The following is a 27,997-nucleotide window of genomic DNA, read 5'->3' on the forward strand; positions in this document are numbered from 1 at the left end:
AAAGCGTATACCACTCTATATTTATTAGTATTTCTTTGTATTTAATATACATTTAACATACATAAGGACTAGTTTTAAAACGCTTTTTAGACCTGTATTATATAATTTTTGAATTACTTCCAATTAGCTGTCGTTTATTTTGTTTTGATCATTCATATACTGTATGTAGCCAACGGGGTTTTGGGAGAAAAAAAATCACACTGGCATTTCTGAAGGTATTTGATGACAATTTGACAAAACGAACATAAATGGCTCACAAATGTTTTCTGTTCATCAAAGTGTGCTTGTATACCGGAAGTTCTTTCCCCTCTTTAAAGAAATCTGATTTTTATTTTGTACGTCACTACACTAAAAGGCCTAGAGTGATTCTTAGAGTAAACTGATTAATATCCCAAAGAACTGTAATATCAATAAATTCATCTAATCATCTAGGAGATCATCGTCGTCCATTAAGTCATCGTCATCAAAATTGAAATCATCCTGTAATAAATAAACATCGATTCAATATATGAAGACAATAATGTGCAAACACTGGGTGGTTTTATGATTGGCCCGTGAAAAAACTACACTTATTTCAATTAAGTTAGTCCCCTAAAAAGCTATAAAGCTGAGGCCGACAAGGATTATGGGTAGATTCATTTTACACGTTCAACCGCTTGATAACTGTTCATGGACATTTTTTACCGGTTACAGTCACACCTTTTTTGAGCATCATCGAGCTCCAGTTTGTATCAAAAAAACTTCGTATATATATGCTTTTTTGATATGAAAAGTATCCCATGAAGCTCAGTGATCTCAGCTTTCTAGATTTTTGGTGACTAACTTTATTGAAATAAGTGTATACGTATAATACATAGTAGTGGTTTTAACTTATCCGTGGAAGAACAGTCAACGCAATGGTAGGCACAAATTCCATTGTTTTATATTACTTTACTTTGACTGTTAGTCACTATTTATACATTTTTCACAGGCCAAGTAAAATCAATGTATATCGTACTATTTCGCCATACATCAATAGTGAATCAATTGAAATTCATCAAGGGTGTAAAAGCATCAAGTCATTTGGGGTTAATGTACCGAGATGACGTGACGTGACGTGACACAAGTACAAAAAGTCAGAATAACACAATCCAAGATTTTCTACCAAGCCTTTAAGGTGCCTGGACCCCCTCACGCTTGACCGCTACCTTCCACTTTTGGAACGCTGGGGCATAAACGTGTTTTATCCGATTGCAAATCTTTTTTGCACATAAGTCACATAAAGATTGAATTAATGTTTGATGCAGTTTTTAATGAGATCGGACGTCATAACACGTGGTTATGATGAAATATTTGTTTTCGTTTAGAAAATAATTTTAGCTTTGCAGAGCGTTCAACACTAAAATGCTTTGTACCACATAATTATATACTGGATGCCTCCATTTGTAGGGATTTTTGAAAAAATCTATCTAGCTAATTATGAGATATTTGAGATTCTTTAAATAGAGTGCATAATCTACTTCAAAACTAAACAGTGGATTTCATACGACCGAAATTAATATTTCAGAGCTATATATTCACAAAAGTCATTGCTCATTTAGTTTTACTCTGTATCTAGTTTTAAAAGTAACATTTTGAAGGTAATCGACTTATGCGATTTTGTGAAAACGTATAGTGCAGAAGACGGGGTAAACATTTGATACGCACTTTTCATCGCACTTTTCTAGTCAATCTTACAAGATCTTCCATCATTCTAAAATTCGCTGATCATTTCTCTCAAAACTACGTCAGGATACAAATTAGAACTTAAACTAATATTACACAAAATTGCAAGACTATTGAACTCATTTAAAGCGGTCTAAAGCGAACGAGAAATACAGAAAACATTGATCGTTTCCCAACGATTTGATGCTCTGGGAATTCTATTGTTTGCTAATGACCATAACACCGAATTCTTTCGCACCATGCACGGTCTGATCTCGCTTGACCGCTTTCCGATTTACTCCCGAAGCATGGTAATACACAGTTTTTTTTATTAAAACGTGGGACGTTTGTCACAACTGACAAAAAAGATTTGCAATCGGATAAAACACGTTTATGCACCAGCGTTCCAAAAGTGGAAGGTAGCGGTCAAGCGTGAGGGGGTCCAGCCACCTTAATGACAATATCTTTCTTTGATACCTTTGTCGTCTACACTCTAATTTTAATAGGCCTTTACTTGGATGAATAAACCGGATGCATCGTGGTCTAGCTTCGGTACAAACAACACCATATAAGCCATGATGAACAAAAGATGTTTGTACAGAAACTACAGTGTAGATCATAATGCACCATGTTTTCTATCTCAGAAAAGGTCCATGTTCTATCCTCTTGGAATGCATAGCCTCCTATGTTGCGTGACAGACCCTAAGGACGACTGCGCATGAGGCTAGGCGAAGTAAGGCTGTCTGTGATCAAACTCGCAAGAGATATTAGAATTGAAGTCTTAGGGCATGATGTGGGATGGTCTCTAAAAGGGGGGCAGGAGGAGTAAATAGCAAGTAATAATACAATAAAAGACTCACATCGTCAAATTGGTTGTCGCCTGCTGCGTCTTCGAAATCGAGATCGTCGTCGTCATCCTGTAACATAACGTACATCAGGAGTTTGAGCTGTTTGTATAAAAACAAACATTTAACTAGATAAATAAGAATGGAAGGAAGACAGAAACAAGAGATACAAGTATAAGGGTTATTATATTACAGAGGTTAAAAACACTGAAGATTTAAGTATTTACGATTTAAGTATTTACGTATTACAATATCAACAGGGTTATATTATAATTTAGGTTATTATTACAGAGGTTAACAACACTGAAGATTTAAGTATTTACGATTTAAGTATTTACGTATTACAATATCAACAGGGTTATATTATAATTTAGGTTATTATTACAGAGGTTAACAACACTGAAGATTTAAGTATTTACGATTTAAGTATTTACGTATTACAATATCAACAGGGTTATATTATAATTTAGGTTATTATTACAGAGGTTAACAACACTGAAGATTTAAGGAATACGTAGTTCAATACTAATAAACTTTCGTAACACTGCGTAAGCTAGAAAGTTCCATAAAATCCACAGCACCTCTCACCACAGTTTCTCCCCTTAGTCCCCCCCCCCCCCCCCCCCCCCCCCCGTCCTTCCCTAAGCAACTGGGACTGACCAACAAATCATAACAGCTTCAACTACCTTATCATCAGTAGGCAATGGTTTATTTGTACTTGAAGGTAGATTTACTTCATTGGACGATGATGGCGAGGGTGGCTCTGGCGCAGGCTCTGCCACTAAAGGTGCGGCCTGGGGTGGTGGCGCAGGCCTAGGTTGTGTTGGTTCAAGTGGAGCACTGAATATAGGAGGTTGTGTATCAACGTTATTCATCTCTTCCTCCAGGTCTGCAATCCTCAAGCCATCTGCTGCTGACTGGTAATGTGAAGAAACAATTAAATGAGCTTTTCTCAATCCAGAAAACACATATCAATAGCGCAGCGCGCTGATCCTAAAAATAGCTTAAAGATTCGGACAAACATTGCATTCTGTTTAGCCGCTACGAGGATTGTACGAACCGATTTTATTATTTTTACTTAAAGTTACAATAAGAACCCATGTAAACTAACATCACCTGCGATCGGCTGTGAAAATTATCTGCTGAAAGTAAACTTGTAAGTTTGTTTGTCCGAATTTCGCCTTTGTTTTCGTTTTTATGACGTCACGGCTGCGCTGCGCTGCTGCCCCTATTGCATTGGGGTTTGCTTTTTGGAGGAGTGGGATAGCATGGTATGGTAGTTGTCCCACTATGAACTTCTCATTAATAATTCATTTGTTCTTGAATCTCGTGAGACTAAAAAAGTGAATAGTGTTTTGATCAGTGTCTTGATCCGTCTTTGATCAAGTATCAAGGTGCGTGCACGTGACTACAATGCAAAGTCGCCATTGGTCATTGACCTCATGAGTTATTTATTAGTTTGAGAAGTCCCAGTTAAAACCAGGGGGCTGCATGTTCTCAAAACATCTAAAGAATCCTAATGATAGAAAATCTAAGGACGGCCAAGGTAAGTCCTTTGCATATGGCGACTTGGAATCGGCTAAGAAGGGCCTATTCTATTATAATATGCTTCACCTTCCAAATTCCAATAGACCGTTTTCTCAAGGTTGCGTGTGGAAATGCCACTGCTAAATCCTATTGATTTATTTAATTATTATTTACAGCTGTGTTTATTATTTATAACACTTACAACAAGTGCGTCAAAAGTTCCATTCTCCTGAGCAGCCTTAATCTCCTGGAAAACATCTCTTTCGCAATTATTCTGAAATAAAATAGAGTGTGAAAGTTACACAAGTCTCCATAAGTATATTGTACAAAAGAACGTACAGCTATATATTCGTATAATTGTCTGCAGCCTGCTGTTACTTTAAAACAATAACTTTGTTTATATAGGATAACAGCAGACACTAATTCAACTGTTAAACTCGTGGTCCTCTTTTAACTTTTAATTAGGGGCGCGACCGCCATCAACTCGGTCTTACGAGACACATATTTTACGTCCGCTTTCTACAGGGTTATATAGTGAAGACAGATGGGCCTGTAAGTCCTTGTCCGAGAAGACTTGAAGATCTAACCATTTGCAGATGTTATTACAAAGGCAGCACCTTCTCCTCAGTTATTTTAAGACTCTGAGTGTTGGTCCAGCCAAGGCTTGAACCACTACGTCTTGCAACAGACCGACGCTCTTACAAACTGAGCTAACCGGGTGGCGGGTACTTTCCAAGCGTGGCTCAGGAGTGCTCAGTCCTGAATACCAGTACAATGATCTTCTACTAACCGGTACGTTTTTGTATTGCATAGCAGGCTTAAGGCTCATCCTCTCCTGTTTCAAGAACTTCTCTGCCATGACTGCTTCTTGGAACTCGGGAAACAGATTTTCATACTCTGATGGATCAGCTAGAGACTCAGCCGCTTTCTTGTTGACTTTCTCGAGGTCTTCTTTCCATAATTTCACAATTCTACACAAAAAGATGGACGATAAGTTAAATATGAGGGCCAAGACAGTATTAATCATAGTCGGATGTTAGTGATAAACATAACTACATACAGTGTATAAGGTGGAATGTGAAAATATATGCAATTTGGCAGTATGTACTGTCGATACATGTCTTGCATGATCAATGTTTTTTTCCCCTATTTCTTGAAATCTATTTTTGTGTCCAAGAATAATTTTTGACATCACCTGAACTTAACCTGCATTTTGCTCAATAACGTAAGGGCTTGTATCATCTCCCTGCCTAGTCTCCCCCACAGCCGCTTTCAGTGTCGTCACGCAACGCTTTCTCCCCTGAGTAGCTACTCAGGGGAGAAAGCGTTGCGTGACGACACTGAAAGCGGCTGTGGGGGGGACTACTCCCTGCCCTGACCCTTAGTGCAATAGCCAAGTCTGTATTGCACAAACGTTACCGACAATGGCACACAAGTAGAAGTAACAAGTAAAATATTATTGGTGTGAATACGTGGGCAATACTAATGTTTAGGGTGATATCTAGTGAAGATTTAGCCATGTCTCTGCCTATAGGCCTTTTGTTCAACCCCAATACCAATGTATGCCTGTTTATAAGTGAATACATGTGCAATACTAATGTTGAGGATGATGTCTAATGATGTTTGAACCATGTTTCTGGATGGGCCCTTTCTTCAACCCCAATATGTGCCTTATACATCCACGGGATGTATCCACGTGATACTTACCGGGACACGTGACTGGGTGCGTAGGTCCTGGCCATGAAGGCAGCTTCTGGATACCGATCAGTGCTGCACAATAAATCCAGGCATTCTTCCACCCTGCGAAAAACAATCAATATTTATAACAGCTAACAAACAAAGCACTAAAAGGTTTTATAAAGAAAAATTAGAGAAGAGGATGAAGAGAGAGGTAGAAGTAGGCATAGGGGAAGGGGAAAATAAAGGACAAAAAAAAAAAAAATAGAAATCCAAAGGCTCTGTATAAGGTATTACACCTTGTACTGAGTAAAGAAGTATTCAAAATATACACAATAGGAGGTCACTAACCGTCCAAGAACGAAGTAAGCCAGGAACGCCACATTATTCTTTCCTTTCTTTGCTGCTGTGATGGCGAGTCTTGAGATCATATCTGCATCCCCAGATGATGTGGCAAGCAATAACAAACCCCCAAAGTCCTGTGCATGGTGCAGGCACTCTTGTGCTAACTGGATCTGGCATTTTGATATAGCTAATTCTGCTAACTGCTTCCATTTTCGTTCGCTCTGTAATGGGTTACAAAGAATGAAGTTAAGAGTTGCATGGACGGCTGCAGGTGGCCAGGGTAGCTACATAGCAGTATGGAGAAGTATGCAGGAGATGATCTTTATTACTCAGTCCAACATAAAACGGGTTATCAAGAACGAAACTAAAGCCCCGTTTACACTAGCGATTTTTGCGGCGATTTTTTTGCGTTTTTGTCCATAATAAATAATGGTAAAGAATTTACTTGTAAAGTTTTTTTCAGGATACCAAGATTTTCCTAGACGAATGTCTCTTTTGAAGGATGAGACAAAGATTTCATATTTCCGAAAATTGCCACAAAAATTGCAGCAAAAATCGCCAGTGTAAACGGGGCTTAAGAGATGGCTTAGTACGCTTAGCCCGAGTAATACAGCGGCGGATCCAGGGGGGGTTCGAAGGGTTCCACGGAACCCCCCTTCAAGGTTTGATCTTTTAGGTAATAGAAATGTCTTATATAGATTTTGCTTAAAAGTATCCACAAGGATAATGTTGAACACGAAATGATAAATATTTGCTGTTATAATGTTTAATTTACCTTTAAGTTCCGTTACTAGATAGTAAATTAGGTGATTAGAGCCAATTTTTTTGTCAAACATCGACTAAACAAAAGAGAATTATACACAGTTTAAGAAACGGAACCCCCCTTTGAAAAATCCTGGATCCGCCACTGTAATAAGTTGAGCCTAAATGTCCACAGTATTGACCACGACTTACCTCAGATTCAACAGCGATCTCGTAAGCAGTCCTCAGTTCACCAAGATGAACAGCCAACTCGAATCTGAAATCAAATATAAAAGGTTTGTAAGTACGTACTTACGGGGTTTGTACTGCCAAAAGCCCAGGGCGTAGAACTTGGTTGTTGTGTTTCACTAATGAACCTTTTTCACTGGCAGCCATGCTAGTTTGAACAATAGATTACACCACACATGACCTCGCATTCAAGTGCTTGGGAATGAATTGATGTGGGTGAAATACAGGTTATCATTGGCATGAGAATAAAACGTGACCGCTGTGAGATCAAGGTCCATGGCTGGAAGACTTTTGGAGCGAATGGCTTATCGAGTCTTTGTCAAATAGTTGATTCACTGCAAAAATTGCTAAGTATTTTTTCAAGTTTTTCAAAACCCATTCAATTTTTCCTCACAACAAATCGCGATACCAGAATAGAGTTAGACCTAGCCGGTTTTTCATATGGAGGAATCTTGTGTTGTATCAAAAAAACGCTGACCAAAAATCCAGCATCTTGCAAAATATTACATAATAAGCTTTTAAAGTACCTGTGTTCTGGATCACATGATACCGCCAATGCCTGCTGCTTGAATCCTTGCTTTTCAAGGAAATGAGCAACACGATTTCTTTGGTCTCTTGGGATCGTAGGCAAGACCTAACGAGGATAACGATAGCATAGAAATATGAGTCAGCTCATTGAAATAGGAACAGTCGTAGGAGCAGGCGTAGCTCAGCCTTTGGGGCTGGAGGTCCCTGGTTCGATCCTCGCGGTCTCCACGTCTTTTTTCAAAGCTTCAGCTTTGTATACTCTTAAAACAGAGCGCTGTTTTTAACGAGCGATAGCTCCTATGTGATATGTGTTTAAATAAACTATTGTCTATTGCTTATTGATGGAGAGAAGGGGTAAAGTGTTCACCATCTGCTTCCTGGAATACCAGCCTCGTTAGATAATATAAAATAAAGTAAATAACTTTATTTTAAGTGTCAATGTATTTAGTTTATACAATTAATTGGAACACTGAAATGAGACTGAAATGAAGAAATAATCAAAGTAACATAAAGTGTGTTAAGAATAGTTACATAATGGAGAGGAAAGAAGAGATGAGATTACTTCATGTATTCACCTGTTTTGCTGTGTCAAAGTCTTCTCTCATTACAGCTGTCTGATACTCAAGGACAGACAGTAAGAGAGAGTAACTAACAACAGTCATGTCTTTATCTGCTAGATACAATTTACTGTCTTTAGGAATATATCCAAGCAGGTACATTGGCCTGAAGAAAAGAAAATCAGAGATTGAATGTAAACATTAAGATCTCCATGCATTTGCATCACATCACTACTGATATGAGTTCATCAATCTTATCAGCATAGCAGGCATCCCAGCCACTTTTTAGACGAATTTGAAAGGAAATATAGGCTGTGCAAGTTCTAAATATAGGAAAATATAGGATTTTTTCCCAAAAATATATGCACTTTATAGGAGCTAAGATAGCTTTTCGGTGGCATAACCAGGGATCGGGAGGGTGCACAGGCAATGATTTGCAGAACTAAAAAGCCATTAAAAAAAACAGAAGCTAAAAAATTAATTAATTAAATAAATAAAAGAGGGGGGGGGGGGGGGGCATTTTATTTCCTTCACCAAATATGCTAAACAGTGTAAAATATAAATGTATCAATCAGCAGTCGTCCTATTTATAGGAAATATAGGAGGTTTTCTTAAAATATAGGCTTTTTATAGGATCCTATACAAATTATAGGAAATATAGGATATACAGGAGGTCTGGGATGCCTGCCATAGTTAAGCTTTCTGTCTGAAAACTCTACAGAATAATGAACAATTTCTTACCGGTCAAGATGCGCAATAGTCACAATTTCTCCACCAACATAGTAGTTAAGCCTGTTGACTGTAACAATCACAGATAAAATGTGTGGTTAGAAAGGATAAAATCATTCTGCGAAGGAAAAACTGTGCAGCCAATCAGAAAACTGCAAAACAGAACTGATCATCAAAAAGTAAAACAATTGAAGAAAATAATAATAATAAAGATCTGTTAGACAGATAAATCCTTTTCAGGAAAAGCAATTATATCTTAGTATTTCAGAATAATAACAGCAATGTCTTTGCAATGGTCCAAAAGGCATTCCTGTTACCTTTTTGAAATACTACGATACTGTAGAAGTTTATTGTGTCCCAATACTCTATTCCTCGTCTTCCCACACCGGTCCCACTGCACTTGCAGTACACAAAAAATTGATCATTCTCATTTGACTAAGCCAAAATTACACCAATTCAAGTATGGAAAACCTCTCCTACCTGAGTTAGTGTAGATAAAGCAGTCTCCAACCCAGACACCAGTCTTGACAACTTCTTCTATTTCTCCTTGCACATCAAAAGCATCTTCAATACCATCCTCGGTGATATCTTCGCGTGTTTCTAAGGCTTTAGCTACATTATCGGCATTGTACTTTAGTATGAAGAAAGATTCTTCTGTGCTTATACAACACAATTCTCCACTGTCTGACCAGAAAATCTGTCAACAAATAAAAAAATACTGTGATTTCTGAATACCACTAGAGCAGTATCCCCCATGGACTTCAGGGGAACCTTAAGAGGGGAAGTGGAATATTCAGCTTGGAGGTTGAATGGAAGGACATGGTATCTTGAGGGAATATTAAGCACAGAGGCTAAATGGAGGAACATGGTATCTTGAGGGAATATTAAGCACAGAGGCTGAATGGAGGAACTTGGTATCTTCAGGGAATATTAAGCACAGAGGCTGAATGGAGGAACTTGGTATCTTGAGGGAATATTAAGCACAGAGGCTAAATGGAGGAACATGGTATCTTGACAGAATATTAAGCACAGAGGCTGAATGGAGGAACTTGGTATCTTGAGGGAATATTAAGCACAGAGACTGAATGGAGGAACATGGTATCTTGAGAGAATATTAAGCACAGAGGCCAAATAGAGGAACATGGTATCTTGAGGGAATATTAAGCACAGAGGCTAAATGGAGGAACTTGGTATCTTGAGGGAATATTAAGCACAGAGCCTGAATGGAGGAACATGGTATCTTGAGGGAATATTAAGCACAGAGGCTGAATGGAGGAACATGGTATCTTGAGGGAATATTAAGCACAGAGACTGAATGGAGGAACATGGTATCTTGAGGGAATATTAAGCACAGAGGCTGAATGGAGTAACATGGTATCTTGAGGGAATATTAAGCACAGAGACTGAATGTAGTAAAATGGTATCTTGAGGGAATATTAAGCACAGAGGCTGAATGGAGTAACATGGTATCTTGAGGGAATATTAAGCACAGAGGCTGAATGGAGGAACATGGTATCTTGAGGGAATATTAAGCACAGAGGCTGAATGGAGTAACATGGTATCTTGAGGGAATATTAGGCACAGAGGCTGAATGGAGGAACATGGTATCTTGAGGGAATATTAGGCACAGAGGCTAAATGGAGGAACATGGTACATGTATCTTGAGGGAATATTAAGCACAGAGGCTGAATGGAGGAACATGGTACATGTATCTTGAGGGAATATTAAGCACAGAGGCTGAATGGAGGAACATGGTATCTTGAGGGAATATTAAGCACAGAGGCTAAATGGAGGAACATGGTATCTTGAGAGAATATTAAGCACAGAGGCTGAATGGAGGAACTTGGTATCTTGAGGGAATATTAGGCACAGAGACTGAATGGAGGAACATGGTATCTTGAGAGATTATTAAGCACAGAGGCTAAATGGAGGAACATGGTATCTTGAGGGAATATTAAGCACAGAGGCTCAATGGAGGAACTTGGTATCTTGAGGGAATATTAAGCACAGAGCCTGAATGGAGGAATATGGTATCTTGAGGGAATATTAGGCACAGAGGCTGAATGGAGGAACATGGTATCTTGAGGGAATATTAAGCACAGAGGCTAAATGGAGTAACATGGTATCTTGAGAGAATATTACGCACAGAGGCTAAATGGAGGAACTTGGTATCTTGAGGGAATATTAAACACAGAGGCTGAATGGAGGAACATGGTATCTTGAGGGAATATTAAGCACAGAGGCTGAATGGAGGAACATGGTATCTTGAGGGAATATTAAGCACAGAGACTGAATGGAGGAACATGGTATCTTGAGGGAATATTAAGCACAGAGGCTGAATGGAGTAACATGGTATCTTGAGGGAATATTAAGCACAGAGACTGAATGGAGGAACATGGTATCTTGAGGGAATATTAAGCACAGAGGCTGAATGGAGGAACATGGTATCTTGAGGGAATATTAAGCACAGAGGCTGAATGGAGGAACATGGTATCTTGAGGGAATATTAAGCACAGAGGCTAAATGGAGTAACATGGTATCTTGAGGGAATATTAGGCACAGAGGCTGAATGGAGGAACATGGTATCTTGAGGGAATATTAGGCAAAGAGGCTCAATGGAGGAACATGGTACATGTATCTTGAGGGAATATTAAGCACAGAGGCTGAATGGAGGAACGTGGTATCTTGAGGGAATATTAAGCACAGAGGCTAAATGGAGGAACATGGTATCTTGAGAGAATATTAAGCACAGAGGCTGAATGGAGGAACTTGGTATCTTGAGGGAATATTAGGCACAGAGGCTGAATGGAGGAACATGGTATCTTGAGAGAATATTAAGCACAGAGGCTAAATGGAGGAACTTGGTATCTTGAGAGAATATTAAGCACAGAGGCTAAATGGAGGAACTTGGTATCTTGAGGGAATATTAAGCACAGAGCCTGAATGGAGGAACGTGGTATCTTGAGGGAATATTAAGCACAGAGGCTAAATGGAGGAACATGGTATCTTGAGAGAATATTAAGCACAGAGGCTGAATGGAGGAACTTGGTATCTTGAGGGAATATTAGGCACAGAGGCTGAATGGAGGAACATGGTATCTTGACAGAATATTAAGCACAGAGGCTGAATGGAGGAACTTGGTATCTTGAGGGAATATTAGGCACAGAGGCTGAATGGAGGAACATGGTATCTTGAGAGAATATTAAGCACAGAGGCTAAATGGAGGAACATGGTATCTTGAGGGAATATTAAGCACAGAGGCTGAATGGAGGAACATGGTATCTTGAGGGAATATTAGGCACAGAAGGCTGAATGGAGGAAACATGGTATCTTTGAGGGAATATAAGCACAGAGGCTATAATGGAGGAACATGGTATCTTGAGAGAATATTAAGCACAGAGGCTAAATGGAGGAACATGGTATCTTGAGGGAATATTAAGCACAGAGGCTGAATGGAGGAACATGGTATCTTGAGGGAATATTAGGCACAGAGGCTGAATGGAGGAACATGGTATCTTGAGGGAATATTAGGCACAGAGGCTGAAATGGAGTAGCATAACATGGTATCTTGAGGGAATATTAGGCACAGAGGCTGAATGGAGGAACATGGTATCTTGAGGGAATATTAGGCACAGAGGCTGAATGGAGGAACATGGTATCTTGAGGCGAATATTAAGCACAGAGGCTGAATGGAGGAATCATGGTATCTTGAGGGGAATATTACGGCACAGAAGGGCTGAATGGAGGAACATGGTATCTTGAGGGATATTAGCACAGAGGCTAATGGAGGAACATGGTATCTTGAGGGAATATTAAGCACAGAGGCTAATGGAGGAACATGGTATCTTGAGGGAATATTAAGGCACAGAGGCTGAATGGAGGAACATGGTATCTTGAGGGAATATTAAGCACAGAGGCTAAATGGATGAACATGTATCTTGAGGAATATTAGCACAGAGGCTAAATGGAGGAACATGGTATCTTGAGGGAATATTAAGCACAGAGCTGAATGGAGGAACATGGTATCTTGAGGGAATATTAAGCACAGAGGCTAAATGGAGGAACATGGTATCTTGAGGGAATATTAAGCACAGAGGCTGAATGGAGGAACATGGTATATTGAGGGAATATTAAGCACAGAGCTGAATGGAGGAACATGGTATCTTGAGGGAATATTAAGCACAGAGGCTGAATGGAGGAACATGGTATCTTGAGGGAATATTAAGCACAGAGGCTAATGGAGGAACATGGTATCTTGAGGAGAATATTAAGCACAGAGGCTTAAATGGAGGAACATGGTATCTTGAGGGAATATTAAGCACAGAGGCTAAATGGAGGAACATGGTATCTTGAGGGAATATTAAGGCACAGAGGCTGAATGGAGGAACATGGTATCTTGAGGGAATATTAAGCACAGAGACTGAATGGAGGAACATGGTATCTTGAGGGAATATTAAGCACAGAGGCTGAATGGAGGAACATGGTATCTGAGAGAATATTACGCACAGAGGCTAATGGAGGAAACTTGGTATCTTGAGGGAATATTAGGCACAGAGGCTGAATTGAGGAACATGGTATCATTGAGGGAATATAGCACAGAGCTGAATGGAGGAACAATGGTATCTTGAGGGAATATTAAGCACAGAGACTGAATGGAGGAACATGGTATCTTGAGGAATATTAAGCACAGAGGCTGAATGGAGTAATCATGGTTATCTTGAGGGAATATTAAGCACAGAGACTGAATGGAGGAACATGGTATCTTGAGGGAATATTAAGCCAGAGGCTGAATGGAGGAACATGGTATCTTGAGGAATATTAAGCACAGAGGCTGAATGGAGGAAACATGGTATCTTGAGGGAATATTAAGCACAGAGGCTAATGGAGGAACATGGTATCTTGAGGGAATATTAGGCACAGAGGCTGAATGGAGAACATGGTATCTTGAGGGAATATTAGGCACAGAGGCTAATGGAGGAACATGGTAATTACTTGAGGGAATATTAAGCACAGAGGCTGAATGGAGGAACATGGTATCTTGAGGGAATATTAAGCACAGAGCCTGAATGGAGGAACGTGGTATCTTGAGGGAATATTAAGCACAGAGGCTAAATGGAGGAACATGGTATCTTGAGAGAATATTAAGCACAGAGGCTGAATGGAGGAACTTGGTATCTTGAGGGAATATTAGGCACAGAGGCTGAATGGAGGAACATGGTATCTTGACAGAATATTAAGCAACAGAGGCTGAATGGAGGAACTTGGTATCTTGAGGGAATATTAGGCACAGAGGCCTGAATGGAGTAACATGGTATCTGAGAGAATATTAAGCACAGAGGCTAAATGGAGGAACATGGTATCTTGAGGGAATATTAAGCACAGAGGCTGAATGGAGGAACATGGTATCTTGAGGGGAATATTAGGCACAGAGGCTGAATGGAGGAACATGGTATCTTGAGGGAATATTAAGCACAGAGGCTAAATGGAGGAACATGGTATCATTGAGAGAATATTAAGCACAGAGGCTAAATGGAGGAACATGGTATCTTGAGGGAATATTAAGGCACAGGGCTGAATGGAGGGAACATGGTATCTTGAGGGAAATATTAAGCACAGAGGCTTAAAATTGGGGGGAACATGGTATCTTGAGGGAATATTAAGCACAGAGGACTGAATGGAGGAACATGGTATCTTGAGGGAATATTAGGCACAGAGGCTGAATGGAGAGGAACATGGTATCTTGAGGGAATATTAAGCACAGAGGCTGAATGGAGGAACAGAGAAAAATGGTATCTTGAGGGAATATTAAGCAACAGAGGCCTGAAATGGAACATGGTATCTTGAGGGAATATTAACCTGGCACAGAGGCGTGAATGGAGGAACATGGTATCTTGAGGGAATATTAGGCACAGAGGCTGAAATGGAGGAACATTGGTATCTTGAGGAGAATATTAAGCACAGAGAAATAAATGGAGGAACTGGGTAATCTTGAGAGAATATTAAGCACAGAGCTACAATGGAGGAACATGGTATCTTGAGGGAATATTAAGCACAGAGGCTGAATGGAGGAACCATGGTATCTTGAGGGAATATTAAGCACAGAGGCTAAATGGAGTAACATGGTATCTTGAGGGAATATTAGGCACAGAGGCTGAATGGAGGAACATGGTATCTTGAGGGAATATTAGGCACAGAGGCTGAATGGAGGAACATGGTATCTTGAGAGAATATTAAGCACAGAGGCTGAATGGAGGATATGGTATCTTGAGGGAATATTAGGCACAGAGGCTGAATGGAGGAACATGGTATCTTGAGAGAATATTAAGCACAGAGGCTAAATGGAGGAACATGGTATCTTGAGGGAATATTAAGCACAGAGGCTGAATGGAGGAACATGGTATCTTGAGGGAATATTAGGCACAGAGGCTGAATGGAGGAACATGGTATCTTGAGGGAATATTAAGCACAGAGGCTAAATGGAGGAACATGGTATCTTGAGAGAATATTAAGCACAGAGAATAAATGGAGGAACATGGTATCTTGAGGGAATATTAAGCACAGAGGCTGAATGGAGGAACATGGTATCTTGAGGGAAGATTAAGCACAGAGGCTAATGGAGAGTACATGGTATCTGAGGGTAATATTAGCACAGAGAGCGAAAGGAGGAGGAACATGGTATCTTGGATGGGATATTAGTCCACCAGAGGCTGAAATGGAGGAACATGGTATCTTTGAGGGAGCATTATTAAAGCACAAGAGGCTGAATGGAGGAACTGGTATCTTGTAGGGGAATATAGGCACAGAGGCTGAATGGAGGAAACATGGTATCTTGAGACGAATATTAAGCACAGAGGCTAAATGGAGGAACATGGTATCTTGAGGGAATATTAAGCACAGAGGACTGAATGGAGGAACATGTATCTTGAGGTGAATATTAGGCACAGAGGCTGAATGGAGGAACATGGTATCTTGAGGGAATATTAGCACAGAGGCTAATGGAGGAACATGGTATCTTGAGGAGAATATTAAGCACAGAGATAATGGAGGAACATGGTATCTTGAGGGAATATTAAGCACAGAGGCTGAATGGAGGGAACATTGGTATCTTGAGGGAATATTAAGCACAGAGGCTAATGGAGGAACATGGTATCTGAGAGGAATATTAAGCACAGAGGCTGAATGGAGGAACTGGTATCTTGAGGGAATATTAGGCACAGAGGCTGAATGGAGGAACATGGTATCTTGAGGGAATATTAAGCACAGAGGCTCAAATGGAGGAACGTGGTATCTTGAGGGAATATTAAGCACAGAGGCTAAATGGAGGAACATGGTATCTTGAGGGAATATAAGCACAGAGGCTTAATGGAGGAACCTGGTATCTTGAGGGAATATTAGCACAGAGGCTGAAATGGAGGAACATGGTATCTTGAGAGGAATATTAAGCACAGAGGCTGAAATGGAGGAACATGGTATCTTGAGGGAATATTAAGCACAGAGGCTAAATGGAGGAACATGGTATCTTGAGGGAATACTTAAGCACAGAGGCTAATGGAGGACGTGGTATCTTGAGGGAATATTAAGGCACAGAGGCTGAATGGAGGAACATGGTATCTTGAGAGAATATTAAGCACAGAGGCTGAATGGAGGAACTGGTATCTTGAGAGAATATCTTGAGAGAATATTAAGCACAGAGGCTAAATGGAGGAACATGGTATCTTGATGGAATATTAGGCACAGAGGCTGAATGGAGGAACATGGTATCTTGAGGGAATATTAAGCACAGAGGCTAAATGGAGGAACATGGTATCTTGAGTGAATATTAAGCACAGAGGCTAAATGGAGGAACATGGTATCTTGAGGGAATATTAAGCACAGAGGCTGAATGGAGGAACATGGTATCTTGAGGGAATATTAAGCACAGAGGCTAAATGGAGGAACATGGTATCTTGAGAGAATATTAAGCACAGAGGCTGAATGGAGGAACATGGTATCTTGAGGGAATATTAAGCACAGAGGCTGATGGAGGAACATGGTATCTTGAGGGAATATTAAGCACAGAGGCTAAATGGAGGAACATGGTATCTTGAGGGAATATTAAGCACAGAGGCTAATGGAGGAACATGGTATCTTGAGAGAATATTAAGCACAGAGGATGGAGGAACATGGTAGACATGGTATCTTGAGGGAATATTAGCACAGAGGCTGAATGGAGGAACATGGTATCTTGAGGGAATATTAAGCACAGAGGCTAAATGGAGTAACATGGTATCTGAGGGAATATTAGGCACAGAGGCTGAATGGAGGAAACATGGTATCTTGAGGGAATATTAGGCACAGAGGCTGAATGGGACATGGAACATGTATCTTGAGGGAATATTAAGCACAGAGGCTGAATGGAGGAAACGTGGTATCTATTGTAGGGAATATTAAGCACAGATGCTAATGGAGGAACATGGTATCTTGAGAGAATATTAAGCACAGAGGCTGAATGGAGGGAACATGGTATCTTGAGGGAATATTAAGGCACAGAGGCTAAATGGAGGAACATGGTATCTTGAGAGAATATTAAGCACAGAGGCTAAATGGAGGAACATTGGTATCTTGAGGGAATATTAGCACAGAGGCTGAATGGAGGAACTGGTATCTTGAGGGAATATTAGGCACAGAGGCTGAATGGAGGAACATGGTATCTTGAGGGAATATTAAGCACAGAGGCTCAATGGAGGAACAGTGGTATCTTGAGAGAATATTAAGCACAGAGGCTAAATGGAGGAACATGGTATCTTGAGGGAATATTAAGCACAGAGGCTGAATGGAGGAACATGGTATCTTGAGGGAATATTAAGCACAGAGGCTAAATGGAGTAACATGGTATCTTGAGGGAATATTAGGCACAGAGGCTGAATGGAGGAACATGGTATCTTGAGGGAATATTAGGCACAGAGGCTAAATGTAGGAACATGGTATCTTGAGGGAATATTAGGCACAGAGGCTGAATGGAGGAACATGGTATCTTGAGGGAATATTAGGCACAGAGGCTAAATGGAGGAACATGGTATCTTGAGGGAATATTAAGCACAGAGGCTGAATGGAGGAACATGGTATCTTGAGGGAATATTAAGCACAGAGGCTGAGTTTTTAAATAACTTACATTTTTAGGATGGATCTCAATTCTTCTCAACATTTCATTATTCTCCCAGTTGTAGAATGACAATCCTCCAGCAGATCTTACACCAAGTAAGTATCCACCAAAAATACCTACAAAAAAACAGTTAATTGTAGACAGAATTACATTGTTAATGTCCTTATGATTAATAGATAAAGGTTATCAGTCGGCTAAGCATCTAATACGGCTGAGTATTTTTACAAGTAACGGAATGACGAGTGATGAGTAAAAATGACGAGTGAAAATGCAAAGCCGTATCAGATGCTTATCCTACTGGTAAGTTGTTTATCATTTAATTCTTCAAATAAAAACTCAAACTCTCTCTAAACCTTATCGTGACCAGCGCGAGCAGATGAGAAGCGCTGATACGGCCTCGTATCAGGCATGTTCTTTTTCTATTATGCATGTTCTTTGCAGAATTAAATGGTAAATAGATGTACAATACATACTGTACAGACAACATGTGTAGTGATAGGCAAACACATTGGAAGAGCAAGTTGACACCTTCCTTTGGGTCATCAGAAACCAGAGCTTAAGTTAACGTCGGTCACTTGCAGGCCAAGTTAACTGGCCAAATTACTTTTAGTTTGGTTATATCGTACTTCATTTCTGGCTTAATGTTACTAGTCAAAATGACCAGCAAGGCAAACTGTTTTAATAGACAAATTTCAATTCTGGTCAGACTGTCTGATGACTGGCCGTTGTTTTAAGCCCTCAAAGACTGCAGAGTTAAGAGCGTTAGCCCCAATTTCACGATTTTCAGGGGTTAGGCATTCCCTTGCACCTAACATATTAGCCCCCAACTCAGAATTATGCTACATGTACATGGTCCCTGATTGTGTAACAATAACAGTATGAGTATTATTGCAGCTGTGGTATTGTATTTACCTTCTGCACCATACTCTGGTTTGAATGATCTCTTTTCTTTAAAATTCTTGAAAATCTTAATTTTGTTGCCATCTCTGATACCATATCTATAGAAATAATAAGAAAGACAATGAATATTAAAAAGCAGCACATATATTTTTTTCTATTCCAATCCCAAGATGTTTCTAAATGGAGGCCAATGCATGGCTATGGTGGATTTTGACTGTGAATAAACAAGCAAAGGGAGAAGTGAGAGGTGTGAGAGGGAGGGGTCATGAAAACATGGCCAGCAGAAAGAGAGAGCTACACTGTAGCTATATACAGTACTACAACCTATTAATGGTCTATTACAGATCCTGTGCTCTGATTGGTTGAGCTACTAGTGGTTTGTTGGTGACAGACCACTAGTAGCAGAAAGTGTCAATTTTGAAAACCAAAACAATAAATTATTTCAACCTAATTCCAAGTCGTTTGTATCCATTTATTTGCCTGATTAGTACAGCACATGTAAGTTTGTGCTAACAATTAGACCTTTCACCATCAAGGTCTAAGAGTCAAATTACGATAGTTTTGCCTATTGTATGTATAAGTTTTGCCTACTGAAGTTCGCCTACGTATCAAATGCATAGTGAAACCTATCTATGAAGGGTAAGACAATAAATATACTGTCAAAAAGGGAAAAATAATAGTTCTCGTGTAAGGAAAGAAATTTTTATATGAATGTCAAGACAAAGTAAGAGAAACATTGAAAACTTTAGGGCATGGACAAGTAACTGCTGTGAGACAACAAGAGTGTTAGGACTAGGAGTGGAGTGTTAGTCAAGGAATCTGCCAAACTACACTGAAAAAGAGTCAATTTATCAGTTAGACGACATAAGAGAAGAAGAGAGAAAATATAAAGAACGATTAACAAGCGAAAGAGTGGCACGAGGTGAAGCCGAGTGACACTCTAGCTCGTTAAGAGTTCTTTATATTTTCTCAAGTGTGTCTATTTCGCCATGGGCGAGTGCTTTTTTGTTGTCTAACTGATTTATAATATGACCAAAAATCTACCGTGCGACCCATGGGCAAATAGTTCATAGGCATTTCAGCCAATCAGAGCGTGCGTTATATCACCCATCTCGCTTGTGCGCACGCTATTGACGCCATCGGGTTTGAAAATTTAGAGAAAAAAGGCGAGCATCCGTTGAGATCAGCGTGCGCAAGCGTGCAGCCCATGGGGAAATAGTTCATTGGTTTTTGGCCAATCAGAGTGCGCGTAATAATCTAGTTATATTATAAAGCCCATTTGGCCTTCTACACCTCAAGAGTTATTGACTCGTAGACCATGAGGGGGAAAGGTCTAATTCTTAAACAGATGTAGTGAATATAAAAACTCAGATATAAATTTTTATTAAATTCTAATAATAATAATTTAATAATTTTATTAACTTATATTGTGCGCTATCCATATAAATGATCTAACGCGCATTACAATATAATTACAAAAACATAACTAATAAAATATATACAGTAAACTATATAAAGCTAATAAATCATAAATAGCTCTAAAAATATCTAAGTATTTCAAATGCAATATATTTCAAATGCAATATATGTGTATATATATATATATATATATGTTTATGTATAAAACTAATAAAATTTGAAATTCAATTTAAAATTCATTCTCAGGAGATGACATTGGAAAGTAATGAAGTTACAGTACATATAACTGTGTTACTTACTCAGAGGAGTCTGAAGCCCAAACAAATTCTTGTGCAGAGCCAAAGCTCTTGTTTCTTAAAGCCATAGCTGTGTATATAATGTACTCTCCATCTCCACAAACAACTACGAACCTGAAAAAGATGTTTAATATAGCATGTTTCATTAAATAATAAATAAAATTGATAGTACTTCTGATCTAAAAATAAGCCTCTACTCTGAACTCATCAAATGATGGCCAAACATAATCCCATGCAAAGACAATACTACTTGTAACCACTTCAGTAGTAAGACACCAAACCAGTTAGCTTATGATCAAAGTCAAGTGCAATACTGTATGAATGTTACCTTCCATTTGGATTATGAGAAATAGTCTGGGGGAATATCTCACAAGATCCCATGTCCTTGATAGATAAAGACAGACGCTCCCCATCCTTGATATCATCATCTGGGGGAAAATGATACAATTAGAATAGTCCAGACAAAAAAAAAACTTGTCATTGCTAATCACCACCCGAGTACAGCAGTGGCACAGCTCAAAGGGGTCGAACTGAAAGCATGTGAAGGCACCTCTGGGGCAGCCACTACACAGTCCATGTGTGATCCCAGAGCACAGCTCTTACCAGTTGAATTAGTTAGGACTAATAATTAAGAGGAGGGAGGAAAAACCGAAAAGCCAGAAAAACCTACAGAGTCAGAAAGAGACAGCCATAAAATATACATGTAATATCAAACAAAAAACCGAAATGAAAAATATAATAATGGAGTGAATGAATGAATGAAATAATGGAATGAATGATTACTAAATGAAAAAGTGAATGCGTTGAGAAAATGAAGAAAAAAATGAGCGCGTGAGTAAGCCACTACTACTACTACTACTACTACTAGGGTTTATTTAAAAAGACGGTGACACTTTATAGTAGTAAAAAAAACTCTGATAACTACATGGCCCTCTAATTAGTAAAACAAAAAAAAATAAACGAAAATGAATGGATAAGATTAAAGAATAGGAACAATGAAAAAAGCCTGTGACGTGAAACCTCACCTGTTAGATTCTTGAGATTTGCTTGTTGGATTTCACTGTGTTTGGCAAATATGATCTTGCCATTAGTGTCCATGGACATGGCTGGCTCTTCACGCCCAAGCTAGAGAAAAAAACAAAAACAAAGAAAAAGATTATACTAATTATACACTGAACCCGGGGGTGGGGGGTGTGGGGGGGTACTCCCCTATATTTGCTATACGGGTATGTGCCGCCAAACAGGGTATGGTTTTCAGCGATTTTACTCTGGAACAGGGTATATAAATCGTGCTCACTCTGGGACAGGGTACAGTATATGAAATCACACCCTCTCCTCTCTGGAACAGGGCATCTATTTTCACAATATAGGAACTGGGTATGATTTTCAGCGACCTCGCTCTGGAACAGGGTATGAATTTCAGCGATCTTACTCTGGAACAGGGTCAGGGTTCCGAGGGCTCAGCAGCACATCCCTACCCTAAACAGGCAAGAGTACCCCCCCCCCTCCCTGGGACACTGAATTGAAATATGGCTGTAGACCTATTTCAATAACTATTGTTCTGGACTTAATAGCATCTCATACATGTGAAAACGCTTTTAACATGATCAAGACACTAGTCCATTGATAACATAGTCATTCAAATTAGTCGCCACTACAGTATTTCGATTCGGTGTATTACAGTATGCTGACCAAAACCACAGGATGTCAACAAACAATAAGCAGACCGAGATAGTAATATCAAGACAGACTGATGCTAAAACTTACCTTGATAAGCATACTACCCTCGTCATAACCCAGGGCAACATTATTGGAACCTTTCATCATGGCTATGGCCCATACTCTCTCCAGGCCATAGTTTAAAGTGCTCTCTAAACGATAGGTATTGGCATGCCACACACGCACAGTACCTGTACAGTAACAACACACATGGGGTAGAAGTCAGTCATACGTGTATGTCAATAAGATATGTTTAACCCTGGTTAAATTAGCCAGTGCATGTGGGACTGTTTTAGGAGATGAAATAGATGCCATTTTGGAAATACTGTGTATGTCCCCTAAAACAATCCCACAATGCACTTTGATCCCAACTGAACCCAGTATTTCTCGACTAATAAAATCGCTAATAAAATAATTATTATTAGATATTACTATAGAAGACTTTATTTAATGAGGGTGACATGTGACAGTATATTTTAACTGATTAACTTGTGGCCCTCAAGGGTGTTTTTTTAGCATGGGCACTGAAGATGGTCGTCACCAGCGTCTTCAGTGGATATTTTACGTCCGCTTTCTACAGGGTTATATAATGAAGACAGACCGGCCTGTGGTTTTAAGTCCTTGTCCGAGAAAACTTGAAGGTCTAACCATTTGCAGATATAATTACAAAGGCAGCACCTTCTCCTCAGGTATTTTAAAGCCCTGAGTGTTGGTCCGGCCGAGGCTTGAACCACGACCTCCCGCACAACAGACCGACGCTCTTACCTACAGAGCTAAAACTGAGATAACCATTTAAATATAATGGTATTATGATAGAAGAAGAAAACATGTAACACTGAATACTCACCATCTTCTGAGCCAGTTAGGATGATGGGGAGCTCAGGATGGAAGCCAACACAGGAGATATTCTGTGCATGACCTTCCAGTGTTTGCACACATGTCTTGTTCTGCAGAATAAAACAAAACAAAATCTTATTATTCTCCAAAATGTCATAATACTGTGTAAATATGTCACTCTTACAATGCTAACCAAAAAAAATTTAGAATAAAAGCAAAGCCTTCAAGCTTGAGCTACTGTACATGTAATCAGATGAAAGCAAAAAAGCTGATACATAAATACAGTATATACATGACATCTTCTTGTAGGTTACATTTATAGCCCATTTATCTGTTATGAAACTCCTGACTGGCTGTCGTCAAAAAGATACTAATTCTTCTCTTTCCTGAGTGGCTTGACTTTTAACTTCAGGTCATGTGACTTTAAATGTCGAGCCACTCAGGAAAGAGAAAAATTAGTATACACCCATTAGTGTACATAGAGGTTACATACATGTATTTATGTTTTTCCCAATTACTTTCCCACTGGTCTTTATAAGATTTCACATCTTATATGTTTTATGCAATATGTACAGTATATGTGTTGCTTTGCATACCTGATAATCCCAAATTTTAACAAGCCTGTCATCAGCACCTGAGATCAAGTATGGCTTCTCTCCACCATGAAAGTAGTCCACAGTATTGACACCCTGTTAAGTAAATATCAAGCACTCAGTTACACTGTACAATAATGCATCAAAAATCAATATTAAAATTGAGTTGACAAAATTAAATTTGAAAACTGGTTAAAAAATTGTACATTTGGGGGTTCACATGGGACTGAGCTATACAAACAAAAATGTGTATGCCTAGTCATGCAAATTCTGGATCCGGTTCCGCATTAATAGAATGTATTTTTCATATAATTAAAAAGAAGGTTCCATGTAAACGGTATACATGTACAGGTCATTTTTTTGTACATTGTATCATTTTACATTATTATGTTCCCAAAAGGAGCTATATATTTATTGACTGGTCAAGATGGATACTTCTTATTGGCTAAGATACGAGATCCAAAGGCATGTCTAAATGCATCATGACAATATTACTGAATTAGTTTTTTGCAGGTGAAAACAGTTTATGACATTCCAATTTTCTGGAATGAACATGCTGAGTTTTGTGATTGCTGACGATACAATACCATGCTATAACTATGATGTGTGCAATCATTATGCTTTATACATTACGGTATGTATACAGTACAGAGTGTCTTCAATCTGCTCACCTTTTCATGGCCCTCAAGAGTGAAGTTTGGTGTTGGAGAACCAAGCTGCCATACCTAAAACATGTATTAAGTACATTTAAAAACCTATACATAAATTAATATTCTGCACTGACAATATCCTAAACAGTGAGGAATGGAGAAAGTTTTCCAAGAAATAAGCCCAGGAAAACCTGAAAAAGAACTTACAGTAAGCTCTAGTGAGTTTTATACAAAAATCAGAATATTCGGATGAGATTAATAAATTGGTACAAGTGTTACTTAAAAAAGGGATAATAGTTATTAACATTATTTTTCTAAATTACTGACAATGTTTTCCTCAGTTGTTACTTAATTCATGTCTTGACGCAAATATCTTTAATGGAATAGTTATTTACTAATATAGAAGGAAATTTTTTTTCTCAAATACATGTATACTGAACTTTAATTATAATAAACTGTCTAGCATTCAAAATTGTACAGATACTGTATATTATACCATTCTAAAAACAGTATACAGTATAATACAAGTGTAGCTTTCAGAACTGGGCTCAAAGTTATCAAAGAATATGCAGTTGTACACACTGTACTATCAGATTTTGTGATATTAAAGCAAAATATTTCAGTTCACACTGTTACCTTGATAGTTCTGTCGAGGGAAGCACTTGCAAACTGGTTATTATCCTTAGGGTTAATGACTATATGCATGACGTAATGAGTATGGCCCTCAAATACTTGAGTGCACTGCCATTTCTTGTCCCAGTCCCACAGCTTGATGAGCATATCATCTGGAGAAACAAAAACAGGGTTGAAGCATCATAAAGCACTGTGTTGTACTATAAACAGCATTCAAACTTTTTTCCGCTTGTACAGATGGGATGCATGCCCTCGGTAGGATCCCACCCATATTCACGAATAGATTCCGTGCGCTGGTCCATGCGCGACACATGCAGTTGACCCTGAAAAACTTCTGCCATATTCTATACATATCACATTAAGCATACTGGTTCTCTAGTATGTTAAATGCACAGGCAATTTCCTTTCTAATCTATCATCCTCCATTCCTCTTTTATTCAGTATTATTTAAAAAGTAAAACGTGTTAAGATATGCATTTTGATATATAGGTGCACCTACCACTACTGGTCAAGGCGTAGGGCTGTGTAGGATGTACAGCAATGCATCTCAAGTAATCTGAATGTGCTTCAAAACCATGGACCTAATGAAGCAAATGAAATACAAATCGGTATTCAGTATCACACTTCATGATAATCATTCACATGAAACTGAGCTTAATACTTTTCCAATTTTCTGAAGGAAGCTTTCTGATTTTCTGATTCTACAGAATACAGTAAGTCTGTAATAAGTCTGAAGAAAAAGAAATACCTGGCACGTGCTGTGTGCAGTCATAAAGCATGCTGGGGTTGGCAAAACATGAGAGAAGTGTTTGGAGAAGCACGACACGTAACGGAGTGCTTCTTGATACTTCTCTAGTGTTCTGTTGATCCCCAAGTGCTTTATAACTCCACATAGCAGAGACAGCAAGTGTTTTACTTCTTTAATAAACTACAAATTATAATACCCTTTATTTTCAATAGGAATAAAGCAACTGAAGTATGTGCGCTTGCTGCATGCTCTCATTAAGCACACGCTCCCAACCAATCAGAACGTGAGATTTATGAGTTATTTTATAATGAGTTTTAAAGCATGTTTTGGTCAGCGACTCTTAAGTGCTGGTACTGCATTTTTTTAATTTTTTTTAGCAAATATTACATATTTTATAAACTAAAGAAATGTCACAACTGACTAACGCATTGAATTTTACCAAGCCCTGAAACAACTACAATAGAAGTATATGCACTGAAGGAAGATTTACCTTCTCAAGAGTGTTATAGTTGAAAAAATTTATTTTATTTATTTTTTAGCAAATATTACATATTTTATAAACTAAAGAAATATCACAACTGACTAATGCATAGGATTTTACCAAGCCCTGAAACAACTACAATAGAAGTATATGCACTGAAGGACGAAGATTTACCTTCTCAAGAGTGTTATAGTTGAAAACCCTTAGCATCATGTCATCCTGTGTGGGCAAAAAAGCAGTTTAGCATGAAGTTTGTAATAAACTTGGGTTAAAAAAAGCCCAAACATCTTTATTCAGGATACTTACTGAACCAGTCAGAACCCAGTTTTTCCTGGGGACAAACCTGGATACTCTCACTGCAATGAGATTGAATGAAATAAGAATAAATGTGTGAAAATAAAAAAGACCACCTATGAGATTACTATTGCGATATTACTGTTGTTCTACTCTACTGTAACCACGAACACTCAAGTTTATTTTATTTTTTATTTGTGAAAATATACTTTTTTTTTCTCTCTCTCTTTCATCATTTCATTTCCTTGGATAGAGTTGGATAGATTTGAAGGTGGTGAATACAGTAGGTGGTGTATCATAGCCATCTACTCCTCTAAGCTCCTACAGTACCTGGCAAGTCAGTGACTTCAAACGTCTTGATAAGAGTTTGTGATTCAAAGTTCCATATATGGACATTTCCATTGTATAAACTAGCCAGCATCCATGGTTCTGTAGGGTGAAGATCTACAGACTTGACTCGGTCTGAACGAGCAGATAGTTTACGCTAGAATGAAATAATTATATTCAACTTTGGAGCTCACAGAAAAAATTATATATTGATATATAAAAGAACTTAACATGTATAAGCATGATAATTTCTGTATTAATGGTATTAATGTAGTTAAAAATATAATGGAATTGTTTGTCAAGTTGTTTTTCTTCAATCTCCAAGCTTTTCCCCTAAAAAATCCTGTTTTTCAATATATATTCTTTATTCAGTTTTATGCATAAATATATTTACTGCAGTTATTGTAGCATATGTAAATCTTAGTATATAATATTTTAGGGTTGAATATAGAGTTTCTCATGCTGTGAGTGGTCGACCAACGAATGATCATAAGATAGCGTGAAGGCATTTAACCCGTGAAATAAAAAATACTAGTCCACTCGTAATAGTCAAATAGACACAAAAGAAAATGGAATTAGGGTCTACCAATGTGTATTATAAGTAAAATATCTTCAATACATTCAATATATCAAGACTAGGGGGTAGATAAAAAAATCGTTGTATTACAGTCAGGGTTCATGAATTCAATACAAATTACTGAGTCAGGATGTAAACATACCTTGATATCAAGTCGAAGAGGCTGTTAAAAATGCAAAAACAGAAAAGAACAAAATAAGAAAATAAGAAAATAAGAATTTCTAGCCAAGTAGAATCAGTATAGGAAGAATATATGCCGGTGACACGTCTCCATTAACAGAAAAATATATCACAAATATCAACGATAAATGAAGATATATCTATTAATTGTATAAAGTAAAGATATATTATAGGAATAAAAGTATGTGTTTTGATAATATTTACCATTTTGAAGCCAAAAAAGATGATCAAAGATGAGAATGTTCAAGGTTTATCCCGTCAATATGGCCGACGTGGCATAACCTACCTCGAGCTGATGGTTACGGGTATGTCTGCTGACT

At 38.5% G+C, this 27,997-nt stretch overlaps 1 protein-coding gene and 1 long non-coding RNA gene across 3 annotated transcripts in view; one reads left to right on the forward strand and one right to left on the reverse strand.

Annotated features, from left to right (window-relative positions):
* LOC116298776 (uncharacterized) overlaps window positions 1-27,997 on the forward strand; it is a 231,119-nt gene that overhangs the window by 176,821 nt on the left and 26,301 nt on the right. The gene's annotated exons all lie outside the window — the stretch shown is intronic.
* On the reverse strand, window positions 2-27,995 carry LOC148911141 (coatomer subunit beta'-like). 2 transcript variants are annotated; one of them, XM_089029704.1, is made up of 28 exons: window positions 27,882-27,995; window positions 27,640-27,660; window positions 26,924-27,077; window positions 26,606-26,655; window positions 26,474-26,518; window positions 25,570-25,651; window positions 25,074-25,222; window positions 24,459-24,512; window positions 23,791-23,883; window positions 23,205-23,304; window positions 22,406-22,548; window positions 21,664-21,763; window positions 20,967-21,066; window positions 20,642-20,752; window positions 18,936-19,021; window positions 18,033-18,139; window positions 9,362-9,578; window positions 8,894-8,951; window positions 8,171-8,318; window positions 7,595-7,701; window positions 7,032-7,095; window positions 6,084-6,298; window positions 5,763-5,855; window positions 4,846-5,026; window positions 4,258-4,329; window positions 3,215-3,445; window positions 2,544-2,600; window positions 2-480 (listed from the first exon to the last, which is right to left on the reverse strand). In XM_089029704.1, the coding sequence occupies exons 1-28, from the start codon at window positions 27,882-27,884 to the stop codon at window positions 421-423; spliced, it is 2,901 nt and encodes a 966-aa protein (XP_088885830.1). In that variant the 5' UTR covers window positions 27,885-27,995; the 3' UTR covers window positions 2-420. The 2 variants fall into 2 exon arrangements, with proteins under 2 accessions (XP_088885830.1, XP_088885829.1); XM_089029703.1 differs by having other exon boundaries at window positions 2,544-2,630.

The sequence above is a fragment of the Actinia tenebrosa genome, unplaced genomic scaffold (genome assembly GCF_029948245.1).
Source record: "Actinia tenebrosa isolate PJP-AT-01 unplaced genomic scaffold, QUT_ActTen_1.0 PGA_scaffold14__42_contigs__length_11649687, whole genome shotgun sequence".
Classification (NCBI taxonomy): Eukaryota; Metazoa; Cnidaria; class Anthozoa; order Actiniaria; family Actiniidae; genus Actinia; species Actinia tenebrosa.